This window comes from Myotis lucifugus, unplaced genomic scaffold (genome assembly GCF_000147115.1).
Source record: "Myotis lucifugus unplaced genomic scaffold, Myoluc2.0 scaffold_232, whole genome shotgun sequence".
Taxonomy (NCBI): Eukaryota; Metazoa; Chordata; class Mammalia; order Chiroptera; family Vespertilionidae; genus Myotis; species Myotis lucifugus.
This window is the reverse complement of record NW_005871280.1, coordinates 1,352,989-1,373,408: the sequence shown is the minus strand read 5'-3', so window position 1 is coordinate 1,373,408 and position 20,420 is coordinate 1,352,989. Positions and strand designations below refer to the sequence as shown.

At 38.6% G+C, this 20,420-nt stretch overlaps 1 protein-coding gene across 1 annotated transcript in view; it reads left to right on the top strand.

Moving 5' to 3' along the window:
• Nucleotides 1–20,420, top strand: part of HAO1 (hydroxyacid oxidase 1) — a 64,472-nt gene that overhangs the window by 31,476 nt on the left and 12,576 nt on the right. Inside the window, exons 3-5 of the mRNA XM_006098384.2 lie at nt 1,611–1,866; nt 8,759–8,934; nt 19,790–19,881. Of these exons, the coding sequence (XP_006098446.1) occupies nt 1,611–1,866; nt 8,759–8,934; nt 19,790–19,881 (524 nt within the window). The remainder of the gene's footprint in view (nt 1–1,610; nt 1,867–8,758; nt 8,935–19,789; nt 19,882–20,420) is intronic.

The following is a 20,420-nucleotide window of genomic DNA, read 5'->3' as shown; positions in this document are numbered from 1 at the left end:
TTTTGCAGGCTGGCCAAGCCCCAGCGGGGACCCTCACCCATTTAGGGTGTGGCCATCCTGGGTGAGGGGCTGATGGCTGTTTGCAGGCTGGCCACGGCCCCTAGCCACCCAAACTCCTAGTGGAGGCTGGCTGGAAGCAGGTATCTGGGATTTATTTATCTTCTATAATAATTGAAACTTTGTTGCCTTGAGTGGAGGCCACAGCCAGCCAGGGCAGGCGGGAAGCTTGGCTTCCTCCATTGCCAGGGCAACCAAGCCTCCTGCTTGCTCCAGCTCCATGGCAGCCGGCAGCCATCTTGGTTGGGTTATTTTGAATATAGTCGCTCTGATTGGCTGGTGGGTGTGGCTTGGGTGTAGCAGAGGTGCAGTCAATTTGCATGTTTCTCTTTTATTAGATGAGATGTTCTTTCAAGTTATCTGAGATAAATAGAGTAATCTATCTAATGTTTCATTTATTTGCTCATTTTTTGATATCTTGCTGAAAGGGATGTGAGGAAACTTTCTACTCGGGGTGTCTAGTATATGTATTTTATAAAGTTTTAAAAGGCAACATAAATGGTAGAGTATACCTTTATCAAAATTTTTAAAGATAAATTTTAAAAAGTTTAAAATTTAAAAATATTATATATATTTTATATATATAAAAATATTTATATATATTTAAATATATAAATATTTATATATAAGTATATATATTTATATAATATACTAATATTATATAAATATAATATTTATATAATATTAATTATATAATATTTATATAATATAATTATATATTATATATAATTATAGAGAGAGAGAGGAATATCTAACTATCTATCTATCATCTATCTATCTGACTACTTAAGGAATTGTCTCATATACTTGTGAAGGCTGACAAGTCTAAAATCTGTAAGGTAAGCTGGCAGGATGGAGATCCAGAGACAAGTTGATGTTGCAATTTGAGTCTGAAGAAAGACTGCTGACAGAATTCCCTCTTCCTCAGGGAAGGTCAGTCCTTTCCTTAAGACCTTTGACTGATTAGATGAGGCCCATCCACACATGGAGAGTAATTTGCCTTACTCGAAGTATGCTGATTTAAATGTGAATCTCATCTAAAAACAACAACTTCACAGCAACATCCAGACATGCTTAAGCCAATATCTGGATACCATGGCCTAGCCAAGTTGACACCAAATTAATGATCACAAAAATATTACCTTTAATGGAGTATACATTTCATTTTAAATATGAAATATGGATATATTATATCCAACCCCCTAAGGTTAGATGTCAGATTTTTCTGACATTTTTATCTTACATTTGTCACACCTTTGGCTAAGTGACTCATTTTTGTCTTCAAGATAAATTCACAGTGTGTGGGAAAAAATGAATATTTCTAAATTTTAAAAGATTTTACTTCTTTTTGCCAAATTGCCCTTGTAGATTCTTTACCCCTTAAACTACAACTGAAGTATTTGGAGTGGGGAAATACCAGGCTTGCCTTGATCTTTCTTTCTTTCTTTCTTTCTTTCTTTCTTTCTTTCTTTCTTTCTTTCTTTCTTTCTTTCTTTCTTTCTTTCTCTCTCTCTCTCTCTCTCTCTCTCTCTCTCTCTTTCTTTCTTTCTCAGCCTGCAGGTCACTGGGAACCGGCATGATGCTGAGTTCCTGGGCCACCTCCTCCATTGAAGAAGTGGCAGAGGCCGGTGGCGAGGCGCTTCGCTGGCTGCAGCTGTACATCTACAAGGACCGTGAAGTCACCAAGCAGCTCGTGCGGCGGGCCGAGCGGATGGGCTACAAGGCCATATTTGTGACAGTGGACACCCCTTATCTGGGCAACCGCTTTGACGACGTGCGAAACAGGTTCAAGCTGCCACCACAACTCAGGTAACCATCGGTCTCTGGTCTCCTAGGCCCCTGAGATATTCTTCTAATTCTCTTTGCTCTTGTCATGAGCCAGTTCCAAAAGTTTTCTCTAGTTTCCAAGTGAGTGGCTTAGGGAATTGGTTCTTCATAGAATGTTGCACCATAAGTATGGTTGAAAGGGATCTTGTCTAGGGCTGATTGGGTCTGGATTCTAGGGATAGTGTCCTTGCCAAATATCCCCATAATTTCCAGCAGATCACACCCATTTAGTGGGTGTCACATGCTTGAGCTATAAAAGAGGGATAGAAATTGCCCATATACTTATAAAAGTCAAATACAGTTATGTATCAAAGTACATTAAGGGCTTGGAGAAATATGAATTGCCATATAGATAGAAGATACTTAATATAGCCCAGGATATAATTTTATTGTAATCCCAATATCCTAGGTCTTGTTTAAATCACAGAACCACCTAGTAACTTTTATTTTTTATTGTATCTGAGCTAGGAAGATTGAAGAAAACTTAAAGAGTAGAGACAAAAGAAGCCACAGGCTTGATCACTCATCAACTACTTCTTTGAGCAATAGCCCTCTTTTTAAATTTATTTATTGATTTGAATGAGAGAGAGAGAGATTGATTGTTGTTCCACCCATTTATGCATTCATTGGTTGACTCTTGTAGATGCCTACAACCTTGGTGTATCAGGACAATGCTCTAACCAACTGAGCCTGCCTGGCCAGGGCTGCAATATCCCTACATAATCATAGGTGAACATTAATTCATATATTCCCAGGTTCATTCATTCATTCACTCACTCATATTAGCATAAACAATGTGTCTAGTAATCTATGGCTGAACAATGATGTTTTCATTAGGTCAGTCAGCTTGTGCAGTAGCAGGGAATTGTCCTTTTTCCTGTAATAATTTAGAATTAGGATAATCTTTAGTAAAGCTGAGACTTCAGTGGAGTTTACTAAGAAAGACCCCAACCTCCCTAAACTACAGATCTCTTTTCCCTTTTATTTTATCCTTCCCCAGTTCCCACAAAAATCTGCTCTAAGATTGATTGTTCATAGCAATGTGTGACTGATAACCTTCAGGGCTAAATGCATTTGAACAGGAATCAACATATTAGTTGTAATGGAAGACATTTTTTAAAAAATATATTTTATTGATTTTTACAGAGAGGAAGGGAGAGGGATAGAGAGCTAGAAACATCGATGAGAGAGAAACATCGATCAGCTGCCTCCTACTGGGGATGTGCCCCCAACCAAGGTACATGCCCTTGACTTGAATCAAACCTGTGACCCTTCAGTCTGCAGGCCGATGCTCCATCCACTGAGCCAACCCAGTCAGGGCTTGGAAGACATTTTGATGATGGGATTTCAAAGCCTCCATGGGAGGGTAGGAAACAACAAGGGATGCCTTCTTTGGATCCTAGACCTCATTTACATGGGCTGTTGCTTACTCTGGCTACATGTAACGTTAACCCTTCTAAAAGCTCCCAAATCTGGAAGATTTAAAATCAATTCAGCATTCCATAGAAGGTCACGAAGACTGTTGGAAGCCAGGAATTCCACATATGTTATAGAATAGGATGTATTGCAACCAGCACATAAGTCCATATACAGTCCTGGGTGTCACACAACTGTCCTATAGCTTTGCTGAGTACGTACCTAACTGGGTATAAACTATTGTGCATCAAATCTTGCTGCTGAGCCCTATGTAAAGTAGCTGTGCGATGTTCTCAACCTCCAGCAGGTTTAGGATATTATTTATGCATGTGGTACCTTCAGTGGCCAATGACAGAAGGAGAAAGTGCTCTCCCATCAGACCTGCCTTCTGTTTCTCAGACCAGGGTTACCCAGACACCCTGTCTTTCTAAGAAAATAAAAGTAAAAGGCCCCTGACATATTCCTACGTTTTGCCAAATTCATCAGAAAGTAGATGGCTTCAAATTTCCCTACAATGAGATCTGTATTCACATTATTTCTCTGTTTTGATTACCTTTGACTTTCTAAAATTAGTATGCCACTCAAGGATTCTAACAGGAAACATTCCTCATTATTTTCCTTTTGCCATTTCAAAAGGAGTTTGCTGCTTTCCCCCTCCTCCTGTTAATATGACTAACAACAATAATAACAACAACAGTAGTGTTATTTCTGCAGCTTTAGAAGCACTTTCTCACTCTGGATGACAAAAGGTGTTCAGAGTGGCAGGTACTTAGACGTGGGAGATGACACAGTTGCTGCTTCTGGCTGCTATGTCTTGCTCCTTCGGTGCCACGCCACTCAGTCAGGAGTAGGATTTGCTTCCCCCCCTTTTCCTTTGCTCCCGGGCTCCCACCCAGATGACCCACCAGACCATGAGACAGAGGCTCTTTTCAGCTGTCCATGTGCACAGGAGTGGCTTGTCACACCTCCCGTCTACAGATGATCAAATAATGAGCAATACGCCCAGATCACTGAGAACGCAGGAAACACCCCAGGGCTGGGTGCCGCACCCCCAGAGCGCCCTCTGGCATTGCTGGTCCTGGTGGACTGCAGGAGGGCCAGCTCCTCTGGTTGGCTTCCCCGCGGCCCACACTCAGCAGTCGAAGGCAGAGCCCACTAATGGGAGGCCCAGGCTTCCGCCTGAGGCCACATGCAACCGAAAAGCTCCTCTGTTCCAGCCTGATATGAAATCAGGTTTCTTTCCGCAGCTGACCTGACTCATAGAAGGTGAAGCCGGGCTTTGCAGAGTGAGGTTTGGCAGGCGAGGGAGGCAGGAAATCCAGAGGAGAATGAGTCTGTAAAGCAGTGGCTCCTTCCAGCCCTTGCTACCTCCTCTGCCGCAGTGGGGGAGGGTTCTGACTCTTGGCATCTGGGACCAGCCAGAGTTCAGGAGTTTGGTAATCTCTGCTTGGTCTATATGCAAAACACATGCATGTGTGTGCATTCTGCATGGCACGGAGGTTCCTGAAAGTGGGGGGGGGGGGGTTAGGAGAATACTCATCTGCTCTTGGAAGAACCCAGGAATGAAGCCAGTTCCCTAGGCTGGTGCCAGAGGCTCTGATGCAGGGCCTTTTCTGTCTCCACACCCCAGGGGACAGTTCATTTTTTCTGGGTAAAGATCTGGCTCTTTAGTGTAACGCCAGGGCAGATGAAAGAGAAGAAAAGGAGCTTCCAATCATTGACTATGATCAAGGTAAATCATGACACCTACCCTTTACTCACTGAGCCACATTAGCAACCCTACTCTTCCTTCAACACACCAGGCATGCTAGTGCCTTAGGGCCTCAGAATTGATTCTTCCCTCTGCCTGTAATAGCCTTCCCCCAAATCAACGCACCGCTCACTTCTTCACTTTTCCTATGTTTTTATATCAGGGATGGGTCTACGTGTCTTTATATTGGGAAAGCAAAATGAAAATAAACAGTAGAGATCAGAATAGAGACACAGTATGTGTGGGGATCTTGGAGAGTATTTGGGGAGAAATATTTGTAAGGTGGACTAGGTATATGGCTCAATAGCCTCTGAATTCTTTGGTTAGAAAAACATTCACAATATAACTGTGTTACACGGAATGAGGACCTCCCATGTGTGTCCATGTCCTAATCCTTGGAACCTGTGAAGATGTTATGTACATGGCAAAATTGACTCTGAGATGGGAAGATTATTCTGGGTTATCTCACAGACTTAATGCAGTGAAGGGGTCTTCATGAGGGGGAGGCAGGAGTGTCTGAGTCAGAGAAGGCGAGGTGATGATGGAAGCAGAGGTTGGAGTGATGTCATCTGGAGTCAGGGAACATAGGTGATCTCTAGAAACTGGGACAGGCAAGGAAAGGGATTCTCTCCCAGAGCCGCTGGAAGGAGAACGGCCTTATCCACACCTTGAGTGTAGTCTAGTGGGAGTCATTCTGGACGTCTGGCCTCCACACCTGTAATATAATAAGTTTGTGTCATTTTAAAACCTCTAGGTTTGTGATCTTTTGCTATAGCAGCAACAAGTAGCATACCCAATAACACCGATCTGCTCATTTCTTCTACAAGGTAGCTTCTCAATGAGGCTAAATTTGATTACCATATTTTATTTTCAAGTCAACCCTCTACCCGCTCACTTACCTCTTATTCTGCAGTACTTTTTAAAATGTATTTATTCATTTATTTAAATCTTCAGCAGAGATTTTTTTAAAATTGAGTTTTAGGAGGGGGAGAAATAGAGAGAGAGAGAGAGAAAGAGAGAGAGAGAGAGAGAGAGAGAGAGAGAGAGAGAGAGAGAGAGACATTGATCAGTTGCACACCCTGACAGGAGATCGAACCCATAACCTTTTGGTGTACGAGACAATGCTCCAACTCTCCAACTGAGCCACTCTGCTAGGGCCTTTTCATTTATTTTTTTATAGCACTTATAACTAACTTGCTCCATAAATTACTTATTGATTATATTTATTTTTTATTTTCTGTCTCTTCTTGCTAGAATATCAACTGTTTTATTTATTGGTCTACACTGTTTTATTTATTGGTCTACCCTAAACATAGGTGCTCAATAAGTAATGCCGAGTCAATAAATAGAACTGTATTTGATCATGTGAGATTTACCCAATAAAACATGACTAGTAAGAAGTTGAGCAAAGGTTTGCACTCAAACTTAAAACCCATTCCTTCAAACTTTCTTTTAACTGCCCAGCCACATTGAGGAAGAGATTAGCAGGGCTATATTCTCAATATAAGTGTTTCCCTAACCACAAAATTAAAGGCTAGGGGTCCATGTACCAATTCCTGTATGTATTATGAATCTCTGTCTCTCTCATATTGAGTTGATATCATAGGCTCTACTGATTGTTATTTTTTATTTTATTTCCCACTATGGAGACATGTAGCTTTATCTTTAATGGCATATTATCAATAACTATAATAAAATAATATCACATATTTCCCTACAATATTTATTGCTGGTGTTACCATTGGTGATTTAATAATGTTTAACTTTCTTTTAGTAGTTGTTACTGTTTTTATGATGCTAACTTACTAAAAGCTAAAATAATTTCTATATTAGATTAAAAAGTATATTTGAGGAACATTCAAGGCACAATGAGTTCCTTACAAAGAAGAAATTCTATCCCTTGCCTTTGGCTCATTAAATAGATTGGGATTCGAGAATTAAGTCATAAGTAATCATGTTATTATTTGGATGTTGCCCCCTTCCTTCCTTACGAAATGGAATACTTTGGTTATCAGAAGCCGCTTTAAGTGTTTCTTGTGTATATGTCATAATTCAAATAAAAATAGCATTCACGGAGGTTTTCTTCAGAGCCATTGGTAAAACACTCCATCGCGGGTCCCTGTCAAGATATCTGAAAACTTTTTCTTGGCTTCTGGCTTTGAACAACGTTTGAGAGTAACAACAAGGCTTCATTGTGCACTGAAATTTCTGTAAGGCAACATTCATTCAAGTGTTGATCTGCATTGCACCGTCCAAGAATAACAACAGTTATTTATATAATTTTATCCATGTTTCTGTTTTTTCCTATCCATTTCACCCTTTCACCCCGCCTCTGCTGAAACACTGTAGCCTGTTTGGGAGGGGCGTGGGTGCTGTGCAGAGTATATACACATACAGATGTTTTTCTTTTTTTCCCCCTCTGGTCTTGCTATGCGAGTGACAGACCAGACCTTTCACTTATTACCAATGTTACTTAAAAGTTTGGGATTTAATATCACTTAGTATCATTTCTAAGTAATGGAATAGCTCTCCATAATACGGATATATTTCTTGACCAGAAGGTTAGCTTAATTCAAGTTAGAATGACAATGGAAGACCAAAGTCTGTGATAAAATGTACGACCTTTAGTGGTTTGATTACAAAAGAGATGTTCGAGTATTACCAAGTTTAGTGGTTTGATTACAAAAGAGATGTTCAAGTATTAAAATCCATACCAAGTCTCAACAAATAGATGGATACCAGTCTGACTCTCATGGAGCTAGAATTTTCAATGATGTATAAGGGCCTCCTAAGTCCATGAAACTATAGAGCTTACTGTTTAATACTTATCATGAAAACTTTGCCAATGGCTTGAGTAGAGTTATGTGGGATGTGAATGTTCATATTCTTTGATAGTATATGCCACCCAGGCTACTCAACCAGTTATTTTAGCTGAAAGTACACTAAAATGTAAAAAGCACTAAGCTTAGTTTTATATTAAAGGAAATCTTATGATCCTCTTAAAAATAATTTTAAAATAGTGTGCCTATGTAATTCTAGGTTTATATAAAATTGTTATAGTTATGGCCCCAAGATCCTTTCTATATTCAATGGCAGAGCTAGCGCAAGGGAAGAAAGAGTTATGACTAAGTCAGAGGTCAATGTACAGCTATATTTTTACCCAAAGAAAAGTTTGGCTAGCAGGGTTGTGTGCTCCATCTCCAGTGGGGGGCTTGCAGGAAGCAGCCATCAATGATTCTCTCTCTCTCCCTTTCCCTTCCTCTCTGAAATCAATAAAACTATATTTAAAAAAGGAAAATATGATTGCAACCAACCTATAGATGAGCGATTTTCAACCAGTGGGCAATTTTTAAAACATGCAATACCTGACTATTTAGTCAGAGGCACTGACCTTTTTTCCCTTAGATTATCAAATTAAAAAAAATGACAACAGCCAACACAACAATAGCTGTTCAGTGTGAATGAATCAAAATTACACCAATTTTCTTTTGTCAGACCAATAAAAATATATTTTTTGGTGTGCCACAGAATGTCAGTAATTAGCTTATGTGTGCCACGAAATGGAAAAGGTTGAAAATCACTGCTCTGGATGGTTGAGGAGTGAGCAAGCAATGGGTGTGAAAAGGGTAACTTTTCTTTTTCTTTTGAGTGAGTCATTGTAAAGATATCTTTGAGGAGTTTCTCATTTTATATCTCTCTTTATTTCAGGATGAAAAATTTTGAAAGCAATGATTTAGCATTTTCTCCAAAGGAAAACTTTGGCGACACCAGTGGCCTTGCTGCATACGTGGCAAAAGCTATAGACCCATCCATCAGCTGGGAGGACATTAAATGGCTGAGGGGGCTGACATCGCTGCCAATTGTTGCCAAAGGAATTTTGAGAGGTTTGTTTATTTCTCTACTTGACGTCACACTGATTTTATGATCCTTTGTGCATATGATCATGACATTTTTAAGGGAAAATAATCAGGAAAAATTAACATGGGCAACAAAAGAGATATTCCATCTCTCAATTCACCCTTTTGATGTTAGTGAGTAACTAATGTCCAAATTCTTAGGTAATGCACTGAAAGGGAGCAGGACTCCCATGAAGCAAGAAGTCACCCATTTTAAAGCATTAGGATACTGTTGCCTTTTTTCTTTTTTTGGAGCTGTCATCAAGTCATGGAGCTTGACAAGCTCTAGATAGAAGGTCTTGCTTTGGCTGTAAGCTGCAACAGTTGCTCTTAGGCCAATGAGAAGCCCCAAGGAGGACATTTAATATATATATATATATATATATATATATATATATATAGAGAGAGAGATAGGAACACCAATGATCAATGATGAGAGAGAATCACTGACAGCTGCCTCCTGCACTCCCCCTACTGGACATGTGCCCTGACTGGGAATTGAACCATGACCTCCTGGTTCATAGGTCCATGCTCAACCACTGAGTACACTGGCTGGGCCCCAAGGATTATATTCTGATAACCAGACCTGTTTTAAGAGCCTCTTAATATTTTTCTCTTGTTCCTTCCAAGTAACAATGACGAGAACTGATTTCAGAGTGTGGTGAATCCCATGTCACCTCCCTATAAAGAATGATTGACTAAGCCCGGCTGGTGTGGCTCAGCGGTTGAGTGTTGACCCAGAAACGAAGAGGTCACCAGTTCGATTCCTGGTCAGGGCACATGCCCTGGTTGTGGGCTCGATCCCCAGTAAGGGGCGTGCAGGAGACAGCCGATCAATGACTCTCTCTCATCATTGATGTTTCTATCTCTCTCTCCCTCTCCCTTCCTCTCTGAAATAAAAAATATATATATTTAAAAAAAACCAAGAATGATTGACTAAGATATTAAAATCCTTAATTATCAAGCCTTGAGTATTAAGGAAGTTGACTACTTCCCCTGTATCCACATGTATTCAATCCCACAGGGAGATACAGTGACTGTAATAATTTGGAGTGTAAATGTGTTCACCCGCAAAAATGTTTTCTTGCCTTTGAAAATATTTCTTTCAGTATGGCTAAATAGATAACTGACAAAAACATATTATTTTAAAAGGAAATGTTTAAGGAAGTGGCTCTGGGATGAGAGATTCTATTAACTAACCTCAGGCTTAACAATGATTTAGAATCAAAACCTTTTTACAGGTTTTATTTGAATAAGTGTGAGTCACATGGCCCCTATTTATAAAGCTCCAGGCACACCACTGACTTTATCTTTTTAATCTTAGGTATGCAGAAATGAAGTTAATAAAAGTAAAAGAATGGGCCTAATGAAACTTTCAAGTCGAGGAAATATGTTTAAATCCAGATCTGTCTTAATCTGTGCTTTAAAAAATATTGTTATACTCTTTCCTGTTGATCATTGTTCTAGTTCAGTTTCTGAGAATTAAACTTCAGTGAGTTCCTGGTGTTACTGACACTTTTAAACAAGCTTCACTTACTTACTCCCATTCATATTGTCATCCACGATTATTAATGCTACTTCCTGTAACTACATTCAAGTCTAGGTCCTAAGAACATTACCCTGAAGGTTCTGCCTCATTCATTCATTCATCCATTCACTTATTTATTCACTTAGTCATTCATTACATAAATATTTATTATGCTAAAATTAAAAAAAATATAATAATCATCTGAGGTCCTTGACCCTATTCTTGTAGGAGAGACAGAATTTGGGTGCAATAAGAAGTGCAGAGGTAGAAATCTATGCACTATAAGGTTGAGTTTAAAATACAGTGTAAACAATTATAAGAGTGGGCTAAGGAAGGTTTCATTTCAGAATGAAAGGTGATGCTTGAGTTTTGCTATGATATCAGGTCAAATGACTCTTAGACTAAAATAATTGCAAAAGAAAGAAGCTATGAGTACTAATTTTAAAACATGTAAGCCGTATTGGAGAATATAGACTTTACGATGTTTGAGAACTGCTAAGGGTGTTGATCAGGGAAGCAATCTCATCAGATTAGCATTTTAGAAAAATCACATTTTGTGTAATGGATCTAGTGGATGGATGTGGCAAAATTGGGAATCACAGAGCACATTTGAGAAACTGTTGTTGCTCACGCAGGAGATAACTGTGGCTGACCTGAAATAAGTAAGAGGGTATAACTGAATTAGAAAATTGGTGTAGTTTCCAGCATTTAATTTACTCTCATCACAGAGGTGGCCTAGGGAAACTGGCTTGAAAACACCAAGAAAGAATAAAATTTAGTATAGTCCCACATTTTTCCATGTAAAATAGGGAACAAATATAAGAATGAGATGAATGAGGCTATTTAATTTTTTAACTTTTCAACTTAAGGTCCCAAATATATATCATTTTCTACAACTTTGCCCTCTAGGAGATGATGGAAATCTATTGACTTAGACTTTCTATCATGTGTTATGTTAAAAAATATTTTGGCTTCTAGAACTTCATTCTGCAGTCATCTTACCTAGAACTACCACCACCATTGATTCTCATCCACATGGATCATGTGATTTGCTTCCACACATTTTCATAATGTCTTGCACATAGTAGATAGCTCAAATGTTGATTTAATAAAATCTTCAATGAAAACTATATAGATACAGAGGCAGAGAAGCATTGAACAGACTGTCAAATTACAGTGGGAAGGCTGGTGGGGAGTGTTGAGGGGGGGAGGCAAGAGATCAACTGAAGGACTTGTATGCATGCTTATAAGCATAACCAATAGACACAAGACACTGGGGGGGGGGGTGTGGGCGGGGATGAGGGCATGTGCCGGGGGGTAGGGGAGGCCGGGGGAAGGTCAATGGGGGGAAAAAAAAAGAGAGACATATGTACTACTATCTCTAATACTTTAAACAATAAAATTAAATTAAAAACAAACAAAAAACTATATGAGTAATCTATGAAAACTCTATGAGCCTATTGCTTTAGAGAGAGCTCAAAAGCAAGAGAGAGTTGGGACATTTGGCATTTGAAAGGAAATAACTTATTCATGCATGTATGGTTTACATTGTCTAGTTTCTCTGTAGCTACTTATTTCATTTAATTAACAAACAAGAATCATTTCCATGACAACACTGCATATGCTCAGTTTGGCGTGGGGGAAGGGACCCAGGGGCAGCAGTGCAGGTTCTGGGAACTCTAGTGTTCATCCTTCCACAGATTTTCATCCAGAAGTCCCAGGGATTGACCTTTTACCAGAAAGACACAGGTTATGTTTGCAGGCACATGAAATCACAGGCAACTGGAAAGATATCAATAAAACATTCCCCTTGCCACCATTTTAAGAATGGCATTTTTAACGAAAGCAACTTGGAGAAGAAGATGTAATCTCTTGCTGTGGTTAAACTCTGCCCTTGGAAAACTTCAACACAAACTCCAAGCATGTATTTGAGACAGGACTTGGTCTTCGCCAGAACGCATGCTAATGAGCAAAGGCCTTTATGAGCAAAAACATAATGCGTTTTAGAGGGTTTGTTTTTTTAATTAAAAATCTTTTTAAAACTAGGTTGTCTCACTTCCAAAATGGCTTTTTGTTTTGCAGAAACTGTGCTCTAACCAGCTTTTTTTCTATGTGCAGTTTTTAAAGACAGCCTCCAAGGACATTCACTCACATGCTCCTGATTGTGTTTCAGACGCTGCCTTGTGTCTAGAATTTACTTACTAAGCTCCTGTAAGGTAGCGCAGAGGCCTGCGCCCAAAGCTCCAAGGGCTTGAGGGTAAATCTTGAGTATTTGCATTTCACTTTGGTATTTTAGATTCCATATAGAAAGAATGCACTAATAAGATAGCGAACACTGCTATTCCCTATTGACCACTGTTCGCACCCAATTAAGGTAGTGACTGACAAATGAACAAATATGGAATGCCATAGTAGTAAGCTCTAAGGATTAATGGAAATATCAAAGCCTCAGGAACATTTTCCTGAATCAGAACATTTTGAACGTCTCATTAAGGCAACATTGTTTTCTCTCTAGGTTAACATAAAATGTAAAACTGTGGACAGTGTTTAAGTTGCTAACAAAAGAGGCTCGTGTCCACTGAAATCTTCCTTCCTTTCTCTCTCTCCCTCCCTCCCTCCCTCCCTCCCTCTCTTCTTCTTTCCTTTCTCTCTCTCTCTCTCTCTCTCTCTCTCTCTCTCTCTCTCTCTCTCTTCTTTCTTTCCTAGATATTCATGATCCTATCTTCCCAGCAAGCCATTTCCTACATTCCCAGCACTGCCTAGAAAAACATGGGGAGTTACTTGAAATGATAGAAGATAACAAACTGTTACTTAAATAGCACTTTCTTTAAATGAAAGGCTGTTTGTAATCTTAATCCTTACTAAAATGAAGATTTTGTTGCTATAAATAAAACTCAGGCTTGCCAAAGCATCCAGCAAATAAATCTTCCTTTACCTATTTGTCATTTAAATTTATGCTTCCCATACCAGAGGATGAAGATAATAATAGTTAATATTTACCTGATGTTACTCTAAATAATCATTCAATTAACTTAATCCACAAACCAATCTTATGTGGATTATTATCCCCGTTTTATGGGTCAGAACACTGATATGCAGAGAAGTGAAATAACTTGCCACTTACATAACAAGCAGATATGGGATTTAAATCCATGTGGTCTGACAACTAAGCCTAAGCAGTTAATCACTTTTTTATACTGTAGATGATCTGTTTATTGATAATATTAATTTTTCCAAAACACAGGTTGCAACTATATGGTGGCAGACATCCGAGTATAAATTGGAGGACTGCATACATCCTCAATGATGGGGTTCATAAAATATTATAGTTCGTATATTTTTACTTTTTGTTTTTACTTTTGATTTGCTGCTTGAGACTCATACACAAAACCAGATAACCAGAGCAAACCACAACAATTCTAAGTATATTTTATATTGTTTGTTAAGGTGATTTATGTATACACCTAGTCTTTTTAAATCCTCTTTATTAGACTAAGCACAATCAGGCACACATTAAAGCTGATCTGTCCGATATGGCAGCCACTTGCCAAATGTGGCTAAGTTAATTAAAGTTAAATAAAAGTAAAGTTCCAGTTCCTCAGTCACACTGCACCATTCCAATTACTTAAGAGTTACATGTGGCTAGTAGCTACTGTGTGGAACTGGGCAGAGCTGGAAAATTGACATCAGAGAAAGTTCTACTGGATAGCACTGTAGTAAGGCTGTGTCTTTAGAGCACCATTTTTCAAATGTTTATGTATTGGGGTTCTGGGATACCCTATGGGTGGATAACATTTACAGTATGACAGGATGTTATCCTCATTCTGACACTTAAAGAATTCATAGTCCAATGGTCCCTTAGTTAATATTCCTTGCCTTGTCCCACATGATTCTCCAAGAAAGAATTTCTACTCTAGGCAAAGACTCGGCAAAAATTAATGTGATTTTCAAAATAGCCCAGGAGGCTATAGTAACTCCCCAACCTTTCTCCCTTAAATAAAAATGGAGGATTTAGCATTATAAGGCATATCAGAAAAATCAAAACATAAAAGACCAAGATAAGTCTATAGAAAAGTTGACTCTAGAGCAGCGGTTCTCAACCTGTGGGTCGCGATCCCTTTGGGGGTCGAAAGACCCTTTCACAGGGGTCACCTAAGACCATTGGAAAACACATATATAATTACATATTGTTTTTGTGATTAATCACTATGCTTTAATTATGTTCAATTTGTAACAATGAACATACATCCTGCATATCAGATATTTACATTACGATTCATAACAGTAGCAAAATTACAGTTATGAAGTAGCAATGAAAATAATTTTATGGTTGGGGGTCACCACAACATGAGGAACTGTATTAAAGGGTCGCGGCATTAAGAAGGTTGAGAACCACTGTAAAAACAAGAAAAATAAATTTAAAAGTTCCAAATGATAGACTAAAAGAAGCTGAAAATATACCTAATAAAGAAAAGCCTGCCATGAAAAGAAAACCAGAATATAAAAAGAATCTACCAAATATTTTAAAAATATAATTTCTTGAATTAAAAATGAAATTTTGAATTGAATAATAAGGTTAATGACATTTCCCAAAATGTCAAACAGCAACAAGACAAATAGAAACAAAATATGATTAAATGAAGGAGAGGCTTGAAAACCCTTTAAATGTCCAGTGTTCAATTGACAAGGTCTTCAGATAAAAAAGTAAAAGAAGGAGACAGGGAGGAAATTAGTAAAGACAAACATGCCTGAATGCTAGAGACATAGGCCACTACAATGAAAGAACAAACACTGCTTATTACATCTCGTGAAATTTCAAGGGGGAAATGTGTGTAAAGAGAGAGAAGAAACATAAAATGGGTTACTTACAGAGGAATGGGAGTCAAACTTGCTTCAATCTGCTTGTCAACAACAATGGGCACTTGAAGACAAAGGAGTAATGACTTTAAGAGCCTAAGTAAAAAGATTTTTCAGTGTAGAATATTGGATCTAATCCAATTATTTAGACACAAGAGAAGTCATTTAAGTGACCTGTACATTTAGCTTCTTCTGTTTAGAAAGTTACAAAGGAATGTACTGTAACAAGGGAGACCATAAACCAAATGAATGCATAAACTTGACTACAAGAGATGCAACTCGGAGAGAGTAGGAGCAATCTATAGGATGAGGTGGCAGTAGGCAGAGTAATCAGAACAGGATAGAGTAGGAAGGCCAGAGGGGAGGGGAGGTGTCTTCAGAGGGAAAATAAGGTGCTCTGAGTAGGTTAGAGTAAATTAAAGGTTTGAAGGATTTGAGGATACTTTAAAGCAGTGGTTCTCAACCTTCCTAATGCCGCGACCTTTTAATACAGGTCCTCATGTTGTGGTGACCCCCAATTTCATTGTTACAAATTGAACATAATTAAAGCATAGTGATTAATCACAAAAACAATATGTAATTATATATGTGTTTTCTGATGGTCTTAGACAACCCCTGTGAAAGGGTTGTTTGACCCCCAAAGGTGTCGTGACCCACAGGTTGAGAACTGCTGCTCTAAAGTCTGATGAATCTCAGAGGGAAGATGGGTCAGGGGTAGGGAGAGATTAACCAAAGAAATTACATGCATATATGCATAACCCATGGACACAGACAATAGTTTGGTGAAGGTCTGGGGGTGTGTGCAGGGTGAAGGGGTCAATGGGGAGAAAAGGGGGACATCTGTAATACTTTCAACAATAAATATTTTTTTTAAGTCTCATGATAAATGGAGAAAAAAGGAAAGGAAGGCAATTAGAAATCTAGGAAAAGAAAGAGCTGTAATAAAACACATATGGTCCAAATATAAAGCAACATTAAAATGTAAAATATGCATTAGTTGTTAGGGTTGGGAAAACCATCATCTTTCAATCTTGAAGCTAGGGCCTTTTCCTTATGAGTGACTCAAAAATTGCCAGTAAGATCTCACAAGATGAAATGCATGCTTGGAATAAAACAGCCAAAACAGTCTCCTAGAAACATTAGGTTTCATATTTAATATGAAAAAATGTAGAATATCAATGATTTATCAGAATATAATAAATGCATAATAACTCGGGCTTAAAGGCAAATAGATAACATAGCAAGTAGTTACTAAACACTGATACTTATATATCAGAACACCTTTCATACTATTTCATTGCCTTTTAGGGTTTGTCATAGCATTAAAGGATCTGACAACAGCATTAAAGTTGGATCTGATAAGAGCAACAAGGACATGATGACATGATGTCTTTGTCAGCTTGGCTGCCATAACAAAATGCTACAGACTGGATGGCCTAAACAATAGAAATTTATTTTCTTACAATGTAGGAGGCTGGAATTCTGAGATTAGGGTTCCACCAGGCTTATTCTCTGGTGCAGGCTCTCTCCTTGGGTTCAGAGGCCCCCTTTTCACTGTGTGCTCACATGACCTCTTCTTTGTGGGGACATAGAAGGGTTGGGGAGCAAGTTCTCTGGTTTCTTCTTATAAGGGTACTAATACCATCAAGAGAGCCCCACCTTCATGACTTCATCTAACCTTAAATATTCCCCAAAGACTATCACTTTGGAAGTTAGGGCTGCAACCCAAGGCTTTTGGGGGGATGCACACATTCAGTCCATAAAACATGGGTTTAACATTTTCATATACCTATAACTTTAGAAGAAAAGTAATACTAGCATCACTTTAAAATATGGAAATATTTAAAATCTAGTATTCTGTGAAACAGTGTGGAAATGGTGTTTAAGCATAACATTTGAAAACAATCAGAATTCCAGGTTCTCCTGTGAATCTTTCTTATTATTCTTAATCAGGTCTCCCCTTGATCTCCATTGGGAATTAATAAATATGTACAATTTTCTGTACCCATCTGCTTAAGTTCCCAAATTATGATTTTCATTACAACCTTGAACCAACTATTTTTGTAAACTTGAGAACTAGCATTACTTTCATTATTCTGTTAGCAAATGGTTTGTTATTGGGAACATGCTGAGAATAATAGTTTAAAATATAAAATATAGTTGGTCAAATTATGAAAACTGAAGAGGTATATGGTGTGCCCTCAAGCTATAAGTCAATGTTACACTAGATGCAAAATACAGAGAAGTGAGACAAACAGCAAAATATTGGTTAGAAGTGATGCAGAATGTTTTTCTTAATGAAGGCCCATAGACCTGATGGCCTCCCATTTACCTGCTTTTCACTTTTGAGAAAAATTTGGCCTTGACTTCCATCCAAGGTTATGGTCTTGCCCGATTTTCAGTGGTCTATTGTTCGGCAAGACAAATGCTAACTTCCCAGAAATGAGCCTTCCTAGCACAGTGGACCACACTATCCAAATCAATGGTTGGTCATCAGTGCATCTTTTGGATTAATTTATTACCAAAATGGAAATGTGTGGAGGAAAAGGAGCTACATGCTAAAATTGACAAACTCAGAGGAGGCCTGCATGATGGGCCTTACAAATTCAGAGACCTAAGGTAACCGCATAGGATGGGCTGAAATTAAACTTCCTAACTAAAAGCAAGTCATGGCGGGTAGTCATGTCCCAGGCCAGTATCTTCCTTTACAAAGGTCCATCTTTACCTTAATTGAGCCTGTCTGTTGTCTTTTTTTTTTTTTTAATCCTCACCCAAGGATATTTTTCCTTTGATTTTTAGAGAGTAGAAGAGAGAGGGAAAACAGAGAGAAATATCAGTGTGAGAGAAACACATCAATTGGTTGCCTGCTGCACACCCCCTGACCAGGGCCCCCGCCGGGAAGGAACCTGCAACCTAGGTATGTAGTGCCCTTGACCAGAATAGAAACTTGGGACCTTTGGTCTGCAGGTCAAGGGTCTGTCCACTGAGCCAAACTTGCTAGGGCCTGTCTATTGACTTTTTGCATCTATGATAACATATCTTTGTAATGTCAGGGTAATTTGCTTTTTCCAGACCTACCAGAGCAGGAGACCACAGAACCCCTCATTGTTATTGTTATCACTAGAGGCCCAATGCACAAAATTCGTGCAAGAGTAGGCCTTCCTTCCCCCAGCTGCCAGCACTGGCTTCCCTCGCAGCCCCGGCTTAATCCGGAAGGTCTTCCAGAAGGACGTCTAGAAGGATGTTCGGTCTAATTAGCATATTATGCTTTTATTATTATAGATGTTAATTGTTAACTGTTAACTATTCTGTGCCCACCAATATAAAATTATGTGTTTATTTGTTTTACTTTTTATTCAATCCCAGAGATTTGCTCACTTTGCTTTCTCCTTCCTCCCTAATCTACCACGAATGGATTTCATGTAACCCCCTTATGTCATCTCCTTTAATCCTAATGTATAAAATAAGGTGCAAAACTGTAAAAACAATAACAAATATGAAATATAAAATATATTTTGGAAGTTGATTTAAGAGAATGTTAATCTCTTTTAAAATTGTATTTTTAGAAATCAATCTATTTTGAAGCATAATTAGAGAAGAAACATAATTTTAATATTAGATTCTTATGTAATTCAATGGGTACAATACACTTAATTATAGAATTAAAATAATTATTGAAGTTATAAATTAAAATAAGTATTGAAGTTATAAATTAAAATAAGTATTGAAGTTATAACTTTGTATTAAAAAAGGTTTTTGAATTAGAGTTGTTCATTACCTGTTAAAGTGCTTGCCAATTATATATTCTTTTTTAAAATTTTTTAACTTTTATTGATTTCAGAGAGGAAGGGAAAGGGAGAAAGAGATAGAAACATCAATGATAAGAGAGAATCATTGATTGGCTACCTCTTGCTTGCCCCCTACTGGGGATTGAGCCTACAACCCGGGCATGTACCCTTGCCGGAATCAAACCCAGGACCCTTCAGTCTGCAGGCTGATGCTCTATCCACTGAGCCAAACAGGCTATATATTCTTTTATGCTATCCAAATTGTAGGGGAAAAAAGGGGACATATGTAATACTTTCAACAATAAAGATTAAAAAAAAAACCAAATTGTAGAGGAGTAATTCTGCTAACTGCTAAATGGTATGATCTTATTAAGAATAAAACATACTTAGCAGGAATGCTTCCTTATGAGGATAAATAAATTTAGGTGCATGTCAATTTACAGTCTATTGATAATTTTATTTTATAATTAAATTGTTATGACTGCTAACTTTTTTTGACCAACATAGATCTGCTATTCTAGATCTAACCCTTAGTATGTCTGTGCTACGGGTTCCTAGCAAGGTATATATGTGTGAGATCAGGTTCCCTTTGATTTTGATGCTTTGACCCCTAAAGCTAAGCCTTCTGTTAGGTAGTCTTTTCTTATGATGATTGTCTTGCTCTTTCTAGGAGATGATGCCAGGGAGGCAGTTAAACATGGTTTGGATGGGATCTTGGTGTCGAATCATGGAGCTCGACAACTCGATGGGGTGCCAGCCACTGTGAGTTAGAGCAAATGCTGAGATTTATTTTTGGGTTTCTCATTTCCATCAAAATTTTGATCATCTCTGTATCTGCCTCCTCGCTGTGTATGTTTTTGAACAGTCAAGATAAAATATATGTAAATATAGGAGATCTCAGATTTTAAGTTAGGGTTACATAATTACCTAAATTAGATAATTAGTCCAATATGCTTCTTTGCAAACTAAAAAAAGTTAAATTATAAATCATTTGTGGTCAGGGATTACTCTTGTATTCATAGGTATACCGATAGGTATAATATAAATGAAAGTGCAAAAGAAATTATCCTATACTAGAGGCCCGGTGACAAAAATTTGTGCACTTGGGGGGGATGGGGGGGGCCCTCAGCCGGGCCTGTGCCCTCTCGCAGTCTGGACCCCTCGGGAGATAACCGACCTTGTTGGCTTAGGCCCTGCTCCTGGGTGGCAGAAGGCAGGCCCCAAATCCCCTAGGTGCAGGCCCCTTGGTCGGGGTTCAGAGCAGGGCCTGATTGGGGGGTTGGGGGCACCGCCCCCCCTAT